Source organism: Coturnix japonica, chromosome 2 (genome assembly GCF_001577835.2).
Source record: "Coturnix japonica isolate 7356 chromosome 2, Coturnix japonica 2.1, whole genome shotgun sequence".
In the NCBI taxonomy this organism is placed as follows: Eukaryota; Metazoa; Chordata; class Aves; order Galliformes; family Phasianidae; genus Coturnix; species Coturnix japonica.
Window position 1 is genome coordinate 67,698,007 of NC_029517.1, and position 20,451 is coordinate 67,718,457.

At 42.5% G+C, this 20,451-nt stretch overlaps 2 protein-coding genes across 5 annotated transcripts in view; one reads left to right on the plus strand and one right to left on the minus strand.

Moving 5' to 3' along the window:
• The window catches only part of DTNBP1 (dystrobrevin binding protein 1), a 67,122-nt gene extending 55,033 nt beyond the window's left edge, over window positions 1-12,089 (plus strand). For both annotated transcript variants that reach the window (XM_015854680.2, XM_015854681.2), the window contains exons 8-10: window positions 6,066-6,221; window positions 8,080-8,223; window positions 10,674-12,089. In XM_015854680.2, coding sequence (XP_015710166.1) covers window positions 6,066-6,221; window positions 8,080-8,223; window positions 10,674-10,921 — 548 coding nt within the window. In that variant the 3' untranslated portion in view covers window positions 10,922-12,089. The remainder of the gene's footprint in view (window positions 1-6,065; window positions 6,222-8,079; window positions 8,224-10,673) is intronic.
• Window positions 12,090-12,328: 239 nt separating this feature from the next.
• The window catches only part of JARID2 (jumonji and AT-rich interaction domain containing 2), a 197,456-nt gene continuing 189,333 nt past the window's right edge, over window positions 12,329-20,451 (minus strand). For 2 of the 3 annotated variants that reach the window (XM_015854676.2, XM_015854679.2), the window contains 4 exons: window positions 18,913-19,043; window positions 16,748-16,931; window positions 16,048-16,155; window positions 12,329-14,413 (listed from right to left, as the gene is read on the minus strand). In XM_015854676.2, coding sequence (XP_015710162.1) covers window positions 14,237-14,413; window positions 16,048-16,155; window positions 16,748-16,931; window positions 18,913-19,043 — 600 coding nt within the window. In that variant the 3' untranslated portion in view covers window positions 12,329-14,236. The remainder of the gene's footprint in view (window positions 14,414-16,047; window positions 16,156-16,747; window positions 16,932-18,912; window positions 19,044-20,451) is intronic. The other variant, XM_015854678.1, reaches the window with a different exon arrangement.

The following is a 20,451-nucleotide window of genomic DNA, read 5'->3' on the forward strand; positions in this document are numbered from 1 at the left end:
CATTTGAATGTGCACTTGAAAGAAAAGGTTTTTGCTTTGCAAACAAGCTGTTGAATCTGAGTTTTAAAAGAATTATATTTTTATAGTTTTCACCTATTTTAGTTTTGTTCCTATGTGGATCAGAAAGATTTTTGTGCCTGTATCTCAGTTTCCAAATTTTACCAATACTTTTCCCACCACTTCTTAGCAAAGTACAGAGCAAGAGTGATCTGGTGAGCTTCCTCCCTCATGTTGTCTAAATGTTTCCTAAATTCCATCACAAACAATTTAAACATTTTCAAGAAAGCTTGTATTCTTTGAGGCTCTCTCCAGCATCTTCTCTTGTTTTTCTCTTGTACATAAAGGGTAAATAATGACACAGCTGTAAGCATAAGTTACCGAACAGAGGGATGAGTCAGAACAGCAATAGTAGGACTTGAAGAACTGAGAGGCTCAGCAGGTACAAGAGCAATGCTGTGCTCTTGGGCAGGAGGAGCAGCTCTTCAGAAAGGCCCTGAGGGGATGCAGAGGGCAGCAAGCTGGGTGTCAGTCCGCAGCAGACAAGGCAGCAAGAGAGGCCACAGAATCCTGGGCTATGGGAACAGGAGCACAGACAGGAGATCAGGGAAGGGATTTTTCTGCCCTGCTGAGCACTTATTAGGCCTCATAAGATGTCAAGTTCAGTTCTGCCCGTACACCCACCACCCAGTGCTGGAGAAACATCAAAAACCTGGGGTGTGTTCAGTGGAGAGCTGCTTGAAACTTTGATGTGGTTACTGACAGCAAGAATCCCTAGGAAGAATGCTTGCATTCATTTTGTGGTCTGGTTGAAAGACTCTACAAAAAACATGAAGTGCGGGGAGGGAAAAAGAGCACTTAGAATAAGCTCCAGTTTTTGTTTTGTTCTCTATCTTTCCCTCTTCATGGCAGATGCACTTATTGATTCTAGTTCCCAGGGGAACTATAAAGTCATACGTTAATTGAAGAAAAGTAAACTGGTTGGATAACAATATAAAAGCACGAAAACCCATCTTTGTAGGTTACTCTGAAAGTAATGCCTCCTATTTATTTCTATGAAAACTGACATCTACAAAGAACTTAATAACATTTGATGGAACAAATTCTCAGCTATGGAGTGTTTATTTTCCAATATGGTCACATTAGCTTTGTGTATTAGCCAGCAATGAACAAGAGCTTGCATGCCACATTCAGAAAAATCTGCACAAATGGAGGTGGCCCACTGTTATACAGCTGCTATGATAGCATCATTGCTGGGAAAATATTGCCCGCACAGTCCATCTTTCATTGGTCTGAACAGATGGAAGTCAGAAAGTGCCAAATCTGGACTATATGGTGGATATGGTAGGACAGTCCAGCCAAGGCAGTGCGCTCCATGGTCTTCAAATGGGAAAGGGATTATTGTGTTGCAAGAAAAAGGTTGTCTTTTCTGGCCTGTCTCTAGCAGTTTGAGCCTTCAGCTTATCTGGTATCGTGTTGTAGCAATCGGAGTTGATGATTTGTCAGAGTTCCAGGAAATTCAGAAGGATCACCCCTTTCTTATCCCAAAAGACGGCATTCATCATTTCACCCACTGAGGGCTGTGTCTTGATCTTTTACCTTGATGGAAAATTCAGGTTGCCACTGCATGGACTGCTGTTTTGATTTCAGTTAGTCACCAGTAATGATGCAATCCAGGAAGCTGTCACTTTCAGCCTTGTATTGATTCAATAGATCCTGACAAACTCGGATACCATTTTCTTTCTATTCCTGTGTGAGCATTCATGAGACCCCCCCTGGTGCAGACTTTGCCACCATGGTTTCCATTGCATTGAAGCCAATACTCAGCTTCCTACATGGTTCCCTGATCATAATCCACTGATTCACACAGATGAGCTGATCATGATGCTCTTCATTTTGTGGTGTGACAGCTGTACATAGCCATCTGGAATGTGGCTTGTCTTTCATGATGCTGTTGCCAGTGCTAAAACGCACTGCCCACTGTTTCATATGGATGTGCTCACATCCACTACTCATAAATGTTCAGCAAGCATCAATGAATGTCCAAGGACGCAATGTTTTCCTGGTGGAGGAATTCTGTGAGGTACCTTTGCTTCTTCCACACTTCCATGTCAGACTTCCATGTCAGTTTTTCAGATAGCCCTTCTGCTGCTGTCTGGCATGTGACAACAATGGAATGCAATGCAATGGTGAGAAGGTTCAAACCCTAGTACCGTACCACCAACATCCACCTCTGATGTTGTTGGCCAACATAATAGCATAAGGGACATTACTTCCAGAGCAGCATTTGTGTTTGGACAGCTTCATATCTTTCATTTTGTGTGAGGTCTAAGGGATATATTGGCGATCCAAAAAAACTTTTAAGTTGCTGCTTTTTTTGTAGTTGTTTTCCCAGCTTGCTTTCTTTGTGGACATACTTATTCAAGATATCTGTTTTGTACAACGGGAAAGTATCTTAGATTAATGTATAAGAGTTCTTAGCTGGTGGTTGGGTAAACTCTTAGCTGCAGCAGCAGGAATTCTAATTTGTAGCAGGTCAGACAATCATGCGAATGCTGTCAGGAAACAGTTCCCTTTACACTTGAACTATGTGGTTATAAGCTATTGTCGTTTGTTCCTTTGGAGCCTGCACCTCCTAGGTTCTGCTTTAAGCACTTATGTTTTGCCAGCAGACAAGGTCAGCACAAGGGTCACAGACACCAAGTTAAATAGTGCATTTATCTTTAGCTAAGCTTAAAGCAATTAGATAATAAATGGAATTATTCAGCAAGGAAAAAACAGAGCAAGGCAATGCACCTAACCATTACTACATGAGGATAGTGATAGTGATTAAGAAAGATACATCACCAATTGCCCTAATACTTTACCATCATCCAGATCTGCAGTCACTGGGGAGCCCTGGTTGCAGTGAGGATTTGGAGAGCCTTTCCCAGCAACTGGGAGGTCCTATGCAGTGCATCCACTCATAGGTGAGGTCTCCAACTTCACTACAAGAGGGTCCAGCTTTTATATTGTTGAATAAACAAGTTTACGTGACAATTAGGTGGAACCATCTAGTTTTGTTCTCCCTTTTGGATTCCATCTCAAGCCTGGCCAGGGCTCAAGGAGGAACCTAGAAAGTCTCTCTTACTAGTAAGTCTTTCTTCTAAACAAGGAAAGGTTGATATGTTCTCATAATGCTTTATCTAATATATATCTTTTGTTAATGAGATGTGTTGTCCAAGATGCATATTTCACTAATGATTGGATACTGATGATATATAATGCTGGGTTGTGAGATTCATCTAGAGGTCAACTTTGGTTCAAGGCCTACTGTTCAGGTCTTAATACTCCAACTTAAGATGTGGCTTTTGTGTATTTTTCCAGAATAAGAGTCCGTTTGTAAATAAAAATATTTTACAAAGTCATTTAGAATTGTTATACTCAAATCTATCCAAATCTCATCAAAGATCTGAGGTCTGTTCCTGGTCATGGGGCGGACACCGTGACTTTCCAGTTCTTAAGAAATATTTTGCTTCTGCATAGTTGCACTCTCACAAAAAGCCATGGGTGGCTCAGAGCTGTGACTGGCCTCAGTGTGGATCATACAAATGAGTTTCACAGATCTGCAGCTGTCTGCAAGCTGGTGTTTTCTCTGTAGTCTGCCTTTTTCCTCTGGTGCTCAGTGGTGGAGCAGTTACTGGTTCCAAGGTACAGTCATGCGGGAAAGGAAAAATGCGATAGTATTTCATGTGCGTCAGGTCCCAGAGATGTCTGTAATAGTTCGCATGTTGGCCAGGAACAGTGTATGAGTGTGGATGGATAGTGCTCGTGTCTTCTCTTTTGGTGCTGAGTGTGTTGGGTGTGTTATAAAAACATGAACCCTGCTCTTGGATAACGGGAAATGTAATTCTGAATAGCTTAAAGAAGAAAAACAAAACAGAAAAACCACCACTAAGAACCCTCCCGTGTGTTTTCTGTTGTTCAGGTGTGACTGCTTGCTTTCACTTAGCCCAGTAGCAACACTTCTTACCATTTATCACATTGTCAGGATGCAGGCAGCCCTTAGCCTTTAGCTTTGGCCAGGACAACTGTGGGAATATACAAGTACATCTTAGGGAGAAAGCAAAGACTGAGAGTGTGGCGCTAGGGAAGTTGTGCCATTCTCATGTGTTGCTTGGATACTGCCTCTCTTCTGGGGTTAAAAATACCCTGATGTACCCATACAGTGTGCAAAACTGTCAGAATATATTACGGGAGAGACAGGACGTTTTTGCTGCCGGTGGGAGCTGCTGGCTTTTATTATTACAATTGAATAACATTCTGCATCATCCGCAGGGTTATTAATAATTGCTCATCATTCAGGGTCGCAGTAGAGGAGGAATGTATCCCCAAAACGCTCCAGGGAATGTAGAGTCATTGTACGCAACTGTGTAATTGATAATAAAGATGGGTTGACTTAAAGGAAAATGTTTTCCTTGTAATATACTGATGTTTTACTACCAAAATTTGCGTTAACAAAAAGATTTCAGCTTATTTACTGATGGTTTAATGGCTGTTGGATTTGTCACTCCAGTTTTATAGCTCTTTCTGGAATCTACTGCAGCTTCTGTGCATGAACTGTGACTGTGATGCAACAAGAGGTGGAATTACTGCTCTCTGATGTTTCTGCCCAGTGCAATGAAACACCTATTGCATTATGATAGTAATCTCCATAATGGTGAATGCTCCTAATGAATTTCATATGCTGAAATATCATTAATAAAGCATTTCCCTGGAGGACTGATGCAGTGCTCACCCTAGACAACTTTACACCCTTTCACAGTTTGCCTGTATGGGTGCCACGTTCCAGCTGCATCTGCCTGACACACAGAAGCCAGTATATTTACCTGGCTGTTTGTGGAGCTCTCCCTGTTGGGCAGAGCAGCTCTGTGCCACCCTTGCCCTTTCCATCAACTTCTCTGCAGGCAAGTTCTGCTCCTTCTTGTGAGCAGATTGTTTGTGAGAGCACTTTAAAAACACAGAAAGATTGCTCTGAGAGGGACATTTCTAGTTTGTGTATTTCTCCCCGAAGGCAGATCTGCTAAAGCATATTCTGATAGGCTGGAGTTTGTACTTCAGTAGCTAAGGTCTCATTCTAGAAAATGTTGCTCTTCACCAAACATAACAATTTGTTTCTTTGTATGTCCTCTGACCCTTCAGTGACTCCTGTAGGGCAGAACAGGAAGGAAGGAGATCTTCCATTGGCATTCAGGCTAATATTTGTTTCTCCACAGAAGGATAAAGCTGCTGGAGCCAATATTAGATATGTGTAAGCAAATCTGGCTGTCTCTGTGTGTCTGTACATGGCACACAAGCTGCCCCTTTCTCTTTGATATAGAGTATTAGGAACTCATGGCAACTGACATTGCTTCTGTGGTGTCAGTGTCATCACTGTCTGGCATCGTCATTGCTGCTGTATATGGAGAAGTCTCTTTGTGTTGATATTAATGACTGTGCAATGCTGGCATTGAAAACAGTACTAATTCCATATGTCACATCAGCCCAGGCTGCACTCTCAGCTCCTCTACACTGCATCTAGGATACATTTCAGCTTCTCTTCTCAGTGCGTCTGGGGGCTGACAGAACTAGAGCATCTCACGCAGATATGCACACACCTGCGTATGTGTATTTCTGTGTTTAGAGGTGTGCTGAAACATCCCAATTAAAGTTTTGTTTTTTTGGTTTTTTTGTGTGTGTGTGTGTGTAAAAGGTATGTACAGTAGCAGACAATCAGCATTAACCAGTTCTGAAATCCTGAGTGTTGCTGGATGGTGCTTTCAGATTCACACGGTTCAAGAAATTTGCACATTACCTCAACATTGTTACGATCTTACTTTTATGTTAAGATGGCGCTGCATGGTGTAGTATTCTTATTGTCAGTTTCAAAATATAGCTGCAAAGCACAGAAGTCTCCTTTTACGACAGCCTCTGTTAACAGTCTGTAGTAACAGTCTGTCGCTATTGAACTTATCCTTGGCTTTGAAATCCCAAGAGGCAGGGGGATATGCGCGTGACTGATTTGTTTGTTTTCTTTGCTTTATGCTCAGCTGAGTTGGATGCTGAACACGCACAGAAGGTTCTGGATATGGAGCACACCCAGCAGATGAAGCTGAAGGAACGTCAGAAATTCTTTGAAGAAGCCTTCCAGCAGGACATGGAGCAATACCTTTCTACAGGATACTTGCAGATAGCAGAGAGACGAGGCAAGTTTTGAAATACTTCAGGTGTGATCCACAAACTCGCATCTTAGATAATGTTGATTGTCACAGCCAGCAATGGGCACTTACAGCTGAAGCAGTGCAGTGCTTACATTCCTCTTGGGGGAGCTGAAAATTCAGATAAGCTCTTGAAACAACCTTTGGGTTCCCAGGGGAACTAGATGCTTTATAAAGTCAATCAGACCTCTGCTTGTTTGAGAAAATGCAAAGTGCTGAGGCACATCTGGAACGGTGCTCTTCCTTACAGCTCGTAAGTGCACCCATATCTCTGAAGGTATGGGTGGAGTTGGGCACCTCTGTCACGATGCCGAAGTCTGGCATCATCACCTGGCAGAAAGGGCCTCAGAAAGTTTCCAAAGGTGCGAGCAAGGCTCAGTGTTGTCTTTCAAAAACAGTTTCCAGATGGCAGCTTCTTACTTTGCCTATGAAATCTCCAGAGTATGTGATCAGGACATGGGAAATGCAGATGAAGCTTTCTCCGTGTTGTAGATGACTCAGGTCTGGCATCTCCCAGCTAGTTAAAGGACAAGAATGCTGTAGACTACAGACACTTCTATGTGGGAAGCATCCATCTGTTGGGCCAAAATGTTTGTAGAACAGGAAAGAAAGCAGGAGATAACATTATTGCTGCTGTTATTTGTGATGCTGGAGCAGGGAATGCAGTCCAGGATTTCAGTTTCTCTGCACAAGTGCTATAAATGCTAACCTGCAACATGCTCTAGACTGGACAGTCTGAGAAAGAAAAAATGTAAGTTTTAAATTCCTTTAGTCTGGGAAAAAAAAATAAGATTATATCTCCTAGGTTGTGTGTGTGATATATGTATGTGTTTGTGTATAGATACATTATCTGTTTATACTAAATTCAATTGTGTCACCGCTACTGTGATGCTCTGTTTGAGGGAGGTGGGTATTTGTCTTTCTGAACTTAGTATTTTCAGTATAATGCAGAACCTGTGTGTGTCAAAGAAACTCTCTGAATAATTGGATCTGGACAGTACATGTAAAACTACAGAAGTACAGTACATATGGAAGAAGAACACTATGATACAACTTTATTTCGATTCATGTATGAAAATTTTAATAGCGTAATTGTTCCACTTAGATAAACCTTCAAACTGCTAATTATATTTATGAATACACATGCAGCAAAAGGACTTAAATCTTGAGCAGCCCTGAAAACTCTCGTTCTGTGTTTGTTTGCTCTGCTATTCAAGGAAGAAGATGCTCATCCAGGCATTTAATTCCCCTTTGAATAGTCCGTTTTATGCTGACAGTAAGAAGTAGTTTTCTTGAGGTGTTAATGCTGTGAAATCCCCATGCCTGGAGAGATATTGGGCATCAGATGTTGTGCATGCTGCTGTCACTTATTAGACTGAATTGATAGAACAAGGAAGAATGGCTGCTCTGTTAACATTAATCCTCGTTCCTAGTTTTCACACCCCCATGCACTGACACCTAGAGATTGTGTGCTCTAACTTGGGTTTTAATCTAAAAAAGACTTGGCTAAGGCAAGTGGGAAGGAGTGATGCAAAATGGAAACTTCCAATGTTTGTCCCCGAGCCTCACCTTAGAGTATTTCTGAAGCTATCACTGCAAGCATTGTTGCTATAAATGTTTTGTTTTGCAAAAGCTGTAATGGATTTTAGTTTCACAACAGAGGTTGCACAGAGTTTTTGGTTTTGGGCTGAGATTGCTGCCCAGCAGTTATCTGATGCATACACTCCTTCCATATCTGGTTTAATTATTATTGATGTGTACAATTATAGCAGCAATTAAAACCTTTATAGGTAATAACATCGTGTCACTGACGGTCAGTTTGCTCATTGCGCTATTTTTACTACAGAACCAATTGGCAGTATGTCTTCCATGGAAGTGAATGTGGACATGCTGGAACAGATGGACCTAATGGACATGTCTGACCAAGAAGCACTCGATGTCTTTTTAAACTCAGGAGGCGAGGACAATAATATGCTTTCTCCTATGCTGGGTATGCTCCTAGTACTGCCAAAACGATTAATCACAAGAATTGCTCTCGTTCATAACGGATGATGTTACCTCATAAAACATTTCATAGATTGAATGTTTTTTTTCACTGTCATTTTTCAGGATGTTTGAATCGAGTTGCAAGACTGGAGAGCTTGCTGTAGAGCTGTGTAATGTTCCTGGCCTGTCGCTCTCATTATCTGCTTAGTGCAGATTAATGTCTTTTCTGTTAAGTTATGGGTAGGGGATGTGCTTCACAGAGCTTTCTGCTGCATTTTTACTGATAAAAAGTTGATAGGGGACGTTGTAATGAATGCAACTACTGAAGGTTTAATATTTTATTGCAAAAACTGCATTCAGATGGCTGATTTTTGATAGACACCCAGTTCATACATTGGTAGAGTTAATCACTGTTTGAGTGTGTGCTAATTCCAGAAGCCAGGGCTGTTGCCCATGCTGGTTCTGGCAGATGTTGGCTCAGGGGGTTCCGTGTCTTCATTTCTCATCAAGACAGTATGACTGCATTAATGAGGAAATGTAGAAGGTGCTGCATGTGGCTGCATTCTGCCTAAGCTGATTTAAAATTTATCAGCCTTTGAAATAACTGCGATCATTTTGTATTGTGATACAAGTGTTACGGTGTGTATGGTGTATATGTACTTGCTGTATAGGTATACACACCTGTGCATACACAACGTAACGTAATATGCTAGTGCTGCGGTGCTCTGTAGCGCTCAGTTGCAACACAGAGGTGGAACAGGCAGCAACGACTGTTGCTCCTACAGTGTGACAGTCTTGTGAACCCTATTTTTGTGTCTCCAGATGATTCATTTCACTCTGAATCAGAAAGGATTTGTTTGCTTCTACTGCCTCCGAATGCTTTTGCAGTGGTTTGCCAATTACAGTTCAGCTGTTACTTGGTGGGACAGTGAGGTCCATTGTAGGGCAATGTGGTGTGAGCTGCTCTGCATCTGACCTTGAAAGGGCTGAGGTGGTGTGGTCAGCTCATTTCTACCCACACCCTTTTGAAACATTTATTTTAAAAAGTTCTTACCTAAGGGTATTTTCTCACTATGGTTCCTCAGTGCTGAAGCTGTGTGACCTATAAGATTCTAAGTACTGCAGGAAAGCAAAAAGAGAATTATTTGGCAGATCATAGAAAAAGAGTTTAGACTTTTCCATGTCTTTTTTCCTTCCTTCCTTACTGCCAGGAAGTGTCCAGAGGAGGATGTAAGGTAGCATTAGAGAATGAACTCTCAAACTGCAAGCAGATGCTGCTGCACTGAATTTGCTTAGACATCTTTCTGCATGGCATAGAGGGAGCAGAGTCTTAAAATCCCAGTCCCAGTTCCTTGAGCTATAATGCAACTTTGCAAAAGGAGACCTGTCATGCTATAGTGCAAGACTGATTTTTGTATAATCAAAGAATTATTAAGGCTGGAAAGTCTAAGATCATCTGGTTCAGCCATCAGCTCATGCCTGTGACCTTTCTAAACTGTGTCACCCAGGGCGCCATCTACCCTTTTCTTAGAAACCTCCAGGGCTGGTGACTCCACCACCTCCCTGGGCAGCCTGTTCCAACATCTCACCACTCTTTTGGAAAAGAAACTTTTCCTAACATCCAACCTGAACCTTCCTTAGTGCAAATTGAGGCCATTCCTTCTCATTCATCACTGTTACCTGGGAGAAGATGCCAACAACCACCCCACCTCACCACAGCCTCCCTCCAGGTAGTTGTAGAAAGAGATAAGGTCTTCCCTGAGCCTCCTCTTTTCCAGAATGAACAATCCCAGCTCCCTTAGCCGCTCCACATAAGACTTGTGCTCCAGACCCCTCACAGCTTCATTGCCCTTATCTTTCTTGTAGTGAGGGGCCCAAAGCCACACACAGTAGTACCTGAAGGTACTTCTGTATCTTTGTTTTTAGTTAAATCTAGAGATCATTTTTATCGTCTGCTTTCCGGGTTTTTGTGGTTTTGGTTGTGGGTTTTATTGTTGTTTTTTTTTGTTTGTTTGTTTTGTTTTCTACTTAATTTTTGTGTGTCATTCTGTTGGGCAGTTATTTTTGGAGAGTTTTCCTGTTGGTGATGATTCTCAGCACATGCTGTAGCCTGAGTTAGGAAGGTTAATTGTCCTGGCTAACAGGCAAACTGGATGTAAGTTACGACAGTGCTCCTGCCCTCTTCTGTCACTTGAACCCTAGTATTAGAATACCAGAACGAGCAAGAACCATGCGTACCATCAGAAACATTTCAAAAATCAGCTTGCAGCTTCTATTTGAGAGCAGTGTCAGAAATGCCAAGGCAGCTTTGTGTCTCGGGAGGTTTTGTTTTTGCATCAAAAGGAGCAGAGGAGCCTGAGTGCAACTCATAAACCAACTCTGAGCTCTGCTAACACTTCTCATTGCATTGCTGAGCTATCGCTTATTTCTTCTTCTTGTTTTTCCACCTGCAAGGGCCTGACTCCGGCACCTATGTGAATGAGATCAGTCTTCAGGTTCCGAGCCAGTCCGAATTACGCCACAAACTGTCTTCGCTGTCATCCACCTGCACTGATTCTGCCAGCCAAGAGGCGAGCGAAGGAGAATCTCCAGTCGTTCAGTCTGATGAAGAGGAGGTTCAAGTGGACACTGCTCTTGCTGCTGTCACTGAAAGAAAGGGTGCTTCAGATGTTAGCGATGAAAGTGACTCTCAAACTATTTGAATCTTAAAACCATATCCTTTAAGAATGACTTCTGAATGAATGAACAAATGAATGAGGAGCTTGCCTGTGTCACAGTTTGCTAACCAATCCGAACAGCCAGACCTTTTTACTAGTACAACATACAGCCTTTTTACAGAATTGCCAGTCAGGTGGAGGTTGGTTTTTAACAATAAAAATATGCCTAAAGCACACACACTTTAACAGTCATCTTGGGGCTCAGGGGAGCAGTGAAACTTTTGTATATACTATGTATAAAAGAAGTAAAGGGGAAAGATAAGTCACTACGACCGCTAACCTTTAAACAGCTGATTGGGAATCTTTCCATTTGATGTATAATCCTGGCCCCAAATTGTTCCTTGCATGTTTTCAGCTGCTGCAACTTGAAGATTTAAGACCCAAACCAAAATGAAAAGCTGTTTTCTACTCTTTGCTACCTATTGTCTGCCTACCGCTTTTGTCTACTAGCGCAGCAGCGTTTACTATCTCACACTTCTTATTCAGGACCAACTTAGTTATCGTAGGTGTTAAGGAAACAAAAACAAAAAAAAGAGAGAAATTAAAAGGAGGAGAGGTGCGTATGGAAGTGTTACACTCCTCGTGGAGCAGATACCGTAGCATTGTGTAAGCTTACTCCTCTTTCGACATTAAAATAAAGTATTTCTATCCCAACCATGTCTTTCATTTGATTACCCAAAGCACTTTCTCCATGACAGTGAACAGAGGAGGCTAAAGCAGCAATCAGAAAACCTGATCATTTATCCCAAGCACCAGTGAAATTTACTTTTCCGCGGTAACATCTGTGCGTCTGCACTGAGGCAAGCCAGCAATTTAAGGGAAATAAAGCTGAAGAAATTATTATAAACGAAGTGCGTAGGTTTTACAATATTTAAGATATATGGTCATTATCTTAATCCCCTCGTGTGTTTTTTTTGCAGTCATTTTCTCTGCAGTTGTGGTCTGGACCTAACTCCCGTTTCTTGTCAAGTCTCGTGCTCTGTTTGCAGGGATCTGCTCTCCTTTGAAAAGCTTCCTGGCTCCCACTCTTCACATGCTGAGGGAAGGGATGTAATCAGAAGCAGCGTAAGTAAAAGGAAGAGCTGTGCTGCAGATCTCTTCCCAAGACCGAACCTGGTAGTTAGCGGTGGGTGCTATGATGAGATAGACAGATAGATAGATAGACAGACAGATAGATAGACAGTGATAAGAGAGAGCCACTGGGAGGTGGCTGCTTTCCTTTAGGGTTCATTGGGTCTCTGTCCCCTGCCCTGCAGGACGTGGTGGCTAGGAGCTCGCTACCTACCAGTACATACGATCTCTCCTTAGCATTTAACGAGGCTGCTGTCAAAAGAAAATCTTTCTTGGAGGAGCTCGCTTTACTCACTCACTTTCCAGAAGACAAACAAAATGTCCAAAAAATTTTTGTTTTTTTATTAAACCTCGTAGTACAAACCTGGAAAGTAAACAAAAAACTGGCAATAAACAACATGAAGTCTTTCCTTACAAGGAAAGAGAGCAGAGCAGCGCTAATAAATTAAATGTCAAACTGTAAGCCATAGTCAGAAGTTTACTGTCAAGAGGGAAAAAAGTACACAGCAAGGCCATAAAAACCAGACAACCACATTTGAAAACACTTGACTCTGTTTATGTTATTGTTAAATATTCCAAAACAGTTCAGTCTTCTGCAACAACAACCAACAAATCGTAGTATAGGACTTTCCTGACAGTCACCACTGGCAAGCTCAGTGCAATATGGGGTAGCTACGGTATCGTTGAATTCAATTACGAAACAAAACAGTTTGTGAAAACATTTTCCCTTTTTTATTCCACACATACTGTACACACAACCGGAAAAGGGCAACAGCTACTCCATTATTATTTTTTGTTGTTGTTCAGTGATGTAAGCAGCACTTATAAATGTTACAAGAAAAACCCTGTAAGCATCCAATCCAACCGATGAAGAAAGTGAAACGTAAGGCTTTTCTTCATCTCGTCTCCTCGCCACCCCTCCCCCCACCCCAAGAAAAGGCTCAAGTATTTAAAAAAATTTACAGGCATATGTACAAAAGGGGTGATTTTTTTTTTTGTTTCTTTTGTTTGTTTTTTTGTTACAACACGAAGAGAAAAAAAAAAAAAAAAGAGAGAGACAAGATGAAAGCAAATGCATTTTTTCACATTCAAAAGAAATACGCAGACTTGCTAGTGGCTCTAAACGTGATTGCATCGTGAAACGAAGCCCAGACAAAACAAATTAATGCTCAACGGTGTGAAGGGTGTGAAACACAGCAGTGGAATGGAAATGGAATGTTCAAAAGATTGCACGTCTATGACAAAAGAAGCACTTATGGCTTCAATCACTTTTTTTTTTTAACTTTTTTTTTTTTAAACTTTTTTTTTATTTTCTGTTGTTTTTTTTTGTTTTGTTTTGTTTTTTTTCTTTCCAAAGGATGCTATTGAAGGGTTTTTTTGATAAAGTAGCCAACAGCACCAAAAAATAACAGAATGGATTTCCTAATGAAATCAGGCACAGTTTTCCCTCACGTGACTCCTCAAGGCAGGCAGTCTTTTTTTTTCCTCCTTTTTTCTTTTTAAATTTTTTTTTAAATTTTTTTATTATTATTTATTATTTTCCCCCTCCAAACAGATGCATAGTGATGTGCTGGTAAAAGAGAACATACTCCAACTCCCCTCCTTTTGCCTACAGTTAGTTAGGAAACAAAGTCCTTCTTCAGCTGCCGTAACCTCCCAAAGAAAGTAAGTAAGTAAGTAAGTGTGGATCCTCCAATTTAAAAAATTACAAAACTCCACTTGCTGTGACAGAATAAAAGACAGCCAAAGTAAAGCAATTTCTTTCAAGTTTTTGTTTTTTCCTCTCCCATCCCTTTTCGCTCTAGAAAAATCTGCTCGCGTGACCGGAGAACAAATTAGAAAACTTTAACCTAGTCAAAAATGGGTTAAAAGCCTTTGTTGGTTTTTTTTACCCCCTCCCCCAGTTCCCAGAAAGGCTTCTTTATTTTCTCAGCCCCAGGGTCAATACAAATTAATATCGATCAGCCCCTCTCGCCGCTTTTAAAACAGTGAACATACGGCAGTTTAAAAAAATCAGACTGCTGTATCTACCTATCCTAAGTACAAAAACAAAAGAAATCCAACAGTTTAATGCTAAAACAAAATTAGTTCTCTAAAACCAGAAGAAAATCTTCTTTAGAGCTAGTGCAAAGACAGCTTGTATTCTACAGCAAGTACTCCAAACTATGGTATAATAATTACAAAAAATATATATAAATTGACAAAATGAGAGTGTTGGCATCTTCAGGATTAACTTGAAGCACTTTTGGATGAACTGGAGGATGAAAGCCTGGATGATGGCACGTCGACTGTCGCTCTCTTCCGAGGTCCTCTTTTTGGTGTGGGCTTGCTGATACAGTTCTCAATGCTGCCATTTTTACCAGATACTTTTCCACAGATTTGATTGACCAGACTGATTATTTGTTCCTGTTCAGGAAGTAGGAAAACAAAACACAAGTGAGCATCCTTCCTTTTTCCGAGCACCTCTGTTTGATAAAGCGGGTGTAGCGCCATCCTTTGGTTGACGGCACCTATAACCAGGGGGAAATAGCTGCTGCTTTGCTAACTGACTGCACGGCAGCCCATACGACCACTATTTCACAGGTGGGGTCTGCCTAAGAAGCAGTGCACTATACCTGGAATGGTGCCCCTGCTGTAGTTTCCTGCCTCTGAGTGCAGAGTCAGCGATGGGTGACAGGACTGCACCAGGCTGAGCACTGGGCTGCACAGATACAGCTCAGCAGAGCCAAAACTTTGCTGCAGACATGATTAAAGGCCACTGCTGAGCAAAGTCATAAATGCCATGAACTTACTGAAATCTGCAAGTGGCAACGCTTGCTACCTGCTGTTTACTGAATACTTATTTAAAACTTAGGGAGAAGGTCCTGCTTTTCCCTATTGAGACTGTTGCCATTTGTTACAGGATGCTATTTTCCGTTACTGCTTTTAAGGATCTCTGGATGCCCCAAGTGCTCCAGGCTAGTGCTTGGTGCCACACAGGGCCCAGGGCTATGGGTCCGTGGCAATACAGTAAGAACGAGACAGGAGTCCCTGAGCAGCACAGCACAGTGCCTGTGCTGCATCACCACTCCTGCTCTCGCTGCAGTCAGTGGCTCGGTGAGGTCTGGAGTGAAGGGAGAATGTCCCCTCCTGGCAGGAATCTTAAGAAGTTGGTTGTGGGCAAAGCACAGCTAACAGTTAAATAGGTTTAACAGATGGCATTTGACGTGAAGAATTGCTCTCTCTCTCCCTGTTCACAGCTCTCAAAAATAAATTATGTAACATCCAGCAGGCCTACACTGAGTATCCTTCAGAAGTGCAGAAATCGAGAGAGTCTTTTCATTTGGGGAAGAAATCCCCAAATCCCTGCTTTGTAATTATAAAACCAGTCATTACTTTATGTGGTGCTGATTAAGAGTGGCTCAATAGAGTTATCAGTACTGTGAAGACCCAGGATATAAGAGCCTAAATAAGCTCAGGAATTAAGAGAAATGTATTTAAATTTCCAAGGAGCCTTCTGGCACTCCTCAGTGTATATACCACAAAGCCAGCTTCTCTGTTGCCTGGAATCCTAGATTGTACCTGTTTGTAAGCTACAGCACCTGACAGCGCAATGGAGCCCACAGTGAAAATCAAAGATGGCCAGAATGGCACAACTTCTCCTAACTTTCTCTTTTTTTCTCCCCTCTGGACCTCTGTGCACATCAGTAGCTGCTGAGACATCCGCCTCAGAGCTGCTTGTTATCAGCACTGCTCTCAAAGAGCCAATTTTGTATTCTCCCATGGCGTCCCTACCCACGGCTCAGACTAACTAACAGCCCCTCCTCTGTCCAACCCACCCCCAAACACAGTTTTTCCACAGATGGTGCTGAACAGGCACGTAAGGAGCACTGTCTGAATGTACTGCAATGCAGCACTTGCCCAAAATCCCGACTCAGTCCTAAATCACTGCCGTGAGTTCCGTGCTCATTATCTATCTCCACATTGACTCCCAGCCATTTCTGTGAGCTCACATATATGAACCAGCAGCAAAAGAGAAAAGCTGTGACGACTGCACAAACCTCATCATAGCGGTACATCATTTTCAGTCCCCGACAAGACTTCTGTTTCTCCACATGCCGCAGGGCACACTCCAAGCAGAAGACAACGTTTTCATTCTCCTGTACAACCTACCAAAAAAAGAACACGTGGGGGAAATGCGGTGAGCTCCAAGCTGAAGCCAGAGTATGCTCCTTGTGATGTATCATTATACCTGTATATCACTGTAAATCAGTGAAGGGGGGAGTAAACAAGATGTGCATACATTGCAAGACGAGTGATAATGTTGGCAAATACTTACTAATTAAAAAACACCAGTAGCAACGAAGGATAAATCTAATTAATGTTACATGTATAAAGCCTTACTACTATCTAATGTGTGTCCTAAAAGCTTCTTGAAAGCAGCAGTTTCATGTCACTTTAAATTTTGCCCTGAGTTCAAGCAAAACCAGCAGTGTGGCCATGGGACCCCCAGCTACTGTCTGAGCCAGCAGAGGTCACACTCAGCTTCTGGCTGCCGCACTGACAAGTTCAGCCTGGAATTGAGCTGGTTGCCTTCGTGTCTCTTACTACCATTATGAATGACAAAGTAAAATCATTTCCTTGATTACATTTACATGACTTCATTGTCTCCCCAGCATCCAAATTTTTGGTTGGTTCTGGGTTTTTTTTGTTTTTTTTTTACAACTCGGTACCCCAGCTGCGGCTCAGGACTGTACTCACCATGGACAGATAGCACAGGTGCTGACAAATCTGACATCTTCTCTCCGACGTTTCTAACTGCAACCACTTTCGAGGCTTTTTCTTTCCATCCACTGCCGTGCTGCTGCTGTCATGGCTGCCATAGCGTGCCGAGGAGTGGAGACCTGCCTCGTAAAGCTGCCGCCGCTGCCTCAGCTCCGTGTCCCTGTGAACATTGGATGCAATCAGAAACCACTGGTTCCTCGTAGCACCACAAAGCCAACCAGCCAACCACAGTCACCCTTTTACCACCATCGTCACTGAAATCGTAACTGCACACAGCAAAGCCCTGAGTGTTGCTGGAGGTTGGTGCCATACCCTACGCATGCTGAGAGCCAGCCAGCACCACAGGAACACTGCCTAACTGCAAAATGTGACCACTGTATCAATCCAGTGGTTCTCAAACTGCTCCACAAAGCACTGGGGGCTGCCGAGTACTTCTTCGAGGTCGGTGGGGACCCAGGGCATGTGGAGAGCTGAGCCATGTAGCTGACAACACGGCTGCCTTTCCTGAAGTTGCCAAAAGCCACCTTGAGGAGGAGGAGCCGTTGCCCCCAGGAGTAGCACAGCCACCTTCAGCAGGAGGCCAGAGAACCAAGGATCTGCTGCCGGGAGGTGCGTCACGCAGGAAAGGGGGAGCAGGGCAAGCAACCGTGCCAAAAGACGAAGACCTTGCTGCATACCCAGGGGAAAAAGAAGGGGATATCAACTAAGAACAACCACTGAGCCCTCAGGCCGCCCTCCACCCGCTGTGTGTGCAAGGTGGCCAGCGCGTCCTGTACAGAACTGTACAGCGTTGCGGGAGCAGGTTGGGCCGGAGTAGCGTGGAGTGAGCTGAGCAGATGGAACGGGAGAATAGAGACGCTCGCCACCAGACACAGCCGAAGATGGGTGGAGAGCCATGCTAAGCAAATGGCATGGTAGGTCAGGAGAGGAGGCAGCGAGACACAAAACGAATAAGCAAAACAGAACAGAACAAAAAATATCTGGTGCATTGTTCCACTTTGGTTGTGCTTTTCTGGTTTGGGGTTTCGTTTTACATAAGCAGCCACAGGAAGGACTGATATTCTCCAGAGAATTCCAACCTCAGTATAAGAACAAGTTTGAGAACCACTCTGATAAAGGTCGATGTGATCTCTTACATCAAGCACCAACATCTCTGTTTCACCTTTCACACTTGCAGACTTTTCCTCTTCAAGGGGAAAAAAAAAGAAAAAAAAAAAAAGTGCGCATGGAAGTGATTATTCCTTCAGGGGAACCAGCTGCAGGTAAAGCAGTCAGCACACCTGGTAGGGGGAGTCAGCACACCTCTTTGTATTTCTTTCTGAACACTACAACAACACATGGGCTGTATTCCCCTTCAATATGTCACTGGAAACTTTCCAAATGAACATGCTAGTTAGTTAAATACAGTTTGTAGATTCCATTCATCAAAACTTTCTTGGCATCTCGAGTACCAGTTGTCACAAACTTGAAAGATAGGTAGCAACTACATGGTAGGGAACAAAAGAGAAGAACATTACACAGGAAGCCAGGCAACATCATATTTTCTATTTTACCTATCTTAAGAAAAACCCTAAACATGTTTCCTTAATCACTGTGGAGAGAAAAAGGAATGTGAAGCTTTTGTTTTTAAGTGTTTGCATGCATATAAGCTGCTCACTGACTGTTTAAAGAAAAAAATACCTCTCTGCATACATTCTTCAACTGCAGTATAACAATATTGATGCTGAAGACAAGGGTTCCTGCTGCAAAACCCATACTACTGGCATGGATTGACGGCAGCTACCGATGCCAAGAAGTTAAAAACTAAGCGGTACTTAACAGCTTGGCACCATGTAGCCCACATAACACATCAGGAAATCTTGACTCTCAGCACCAAGGATTAACAAAATAAAAACCCAAGCTAATCCGTACTTTAATTCTTTGACGGTGCCAGAAGTATGGAATTCTTAGAGTAAGACATCCTAACCACGGGCACCCTCACATCAGCCAAGGAAACTGCTTCTTCCACATGTGGCTGTCTTCAAATAGATTTGCTTGGTTAAGTAGGTGCGAGATACTTGTCTAAAATGGTTACTTACATTACCCACCTCTGGAGTCTGCCAATGAAAAGAAAATAGGTACAACAGGCCCCGATTCGTTACCTGAGCTCTCCAAGAAGTGATGATATCGTACTCAGAGTCGGTCCATTTTCCTTTTTTGCTTCTGCTGTTGCAATCTGATAAAGCAACTTTTCCATTGAAAATGGTTTGGCTATACGTCGTCTCTTCATTTCCTGAGACAGAAAGTTCCAAATTAGTTCTCCAGCAAGTTTGAAAACAGAAACGTTATCCAGGATTAATTCTGTGTAGCAAAAAGCAGCCTTCTAAAAGAACAAAAAGTAAAAGTTTTCCGTAGTCCAAGTTAAGCAAAATGTTTATGTTCCTAATTGAGAGCCAGCTTACAACCAACTTTGCACTGAAATAAATGCAAGTTATAAAATCAGACCTTTCAATGGAAAGACAAGTACATAAATGCTTTGACTAACTGAACCTCTTCTTTCTGTTGGAAGGACTAAGAAAAAAATATTTTCTGCATGTGTTTTAAAATGAACCAATGCCACAGAATAAAACTAACAGCTGAGCCAAATGCATCTATATTCAATGCACTACTGCTACTCAGCTATCGAGTTAAGATCTCTTCTGACCTGCTGGAGGCCCAACACTGTCATCACTCTTCATTTTTGAAAGCACAAGATACCACAGGTGGTTAAGACATACAGACAACAGCCACAGAATGGGTAGATGCTGAGGAAAGGTGACAAGTGACAGAAGAGCGAGCTTCACTTGTGTTCATTTCTGCCCTGTACTGGCTGCTCTTTGCAGAAGCTGCTGAAGTTTGGCCTTTCATCCCCATCAAAACGAACGGAGCGATTTTGGTAGCTTCAGCCTTTGTATTTCTTATGCAGGTAAATTACTTGATTTACACTGCAACCGGAAGAAGCCTGAAGTTTCCCTATGCCTGAAGAGGCATACCTTGTTCTATATAGCCTGAGAATCTTCAAATGATACTAATGCTGGAGCATAATGTGAAAGTGCCATTTTGTAATTAGTGAAGTACCTACTTGTCACAAACAAAAGATTCATCTTCAACCTCAGAATTTTAACCCTGTCTTAACCCCCTCACATACTCTTGTATTTGGTCAGAACCAATGCACCATTTTTAATAGCACAGACTGCATGCATTGAAATGATAGTGAGATCTATTCTAACATGAATTAGCAACCTTTGCTGACCCAAAAGCATCCAAAGGATGTTCACAGGTAAGAGAAGTGCTCTTCACAATGCACCCTCTTTGGCAGAGCTAGCTCGGGGTTGGAGCAGCTGCACTTCTGGGACCTGCGGGAGTTTTGTTATGTGTGTTGGATTTGCATGGGGCTGCTAAGCAACAGCCACCAAAAGTGGCCGGCTGCAGAACGCTGCAACAAGGGAACGTTTTGCTGTGGTGCACAGCTGCTGGCTGGCAGTTCAGGGACCTGAGCCACACACATTTGTTCTGTGACACAACTCACTGCATCTGTGCCTTTATCTGAATTCCTGAATCTGTGTACATTCTTTTCTTCCCCACAGTACTGAAATACACAGATAAGTATTATAAAACAGACTTCTGCTTGGTCTTTGACCTGCTGCCTAATCATTAATTTT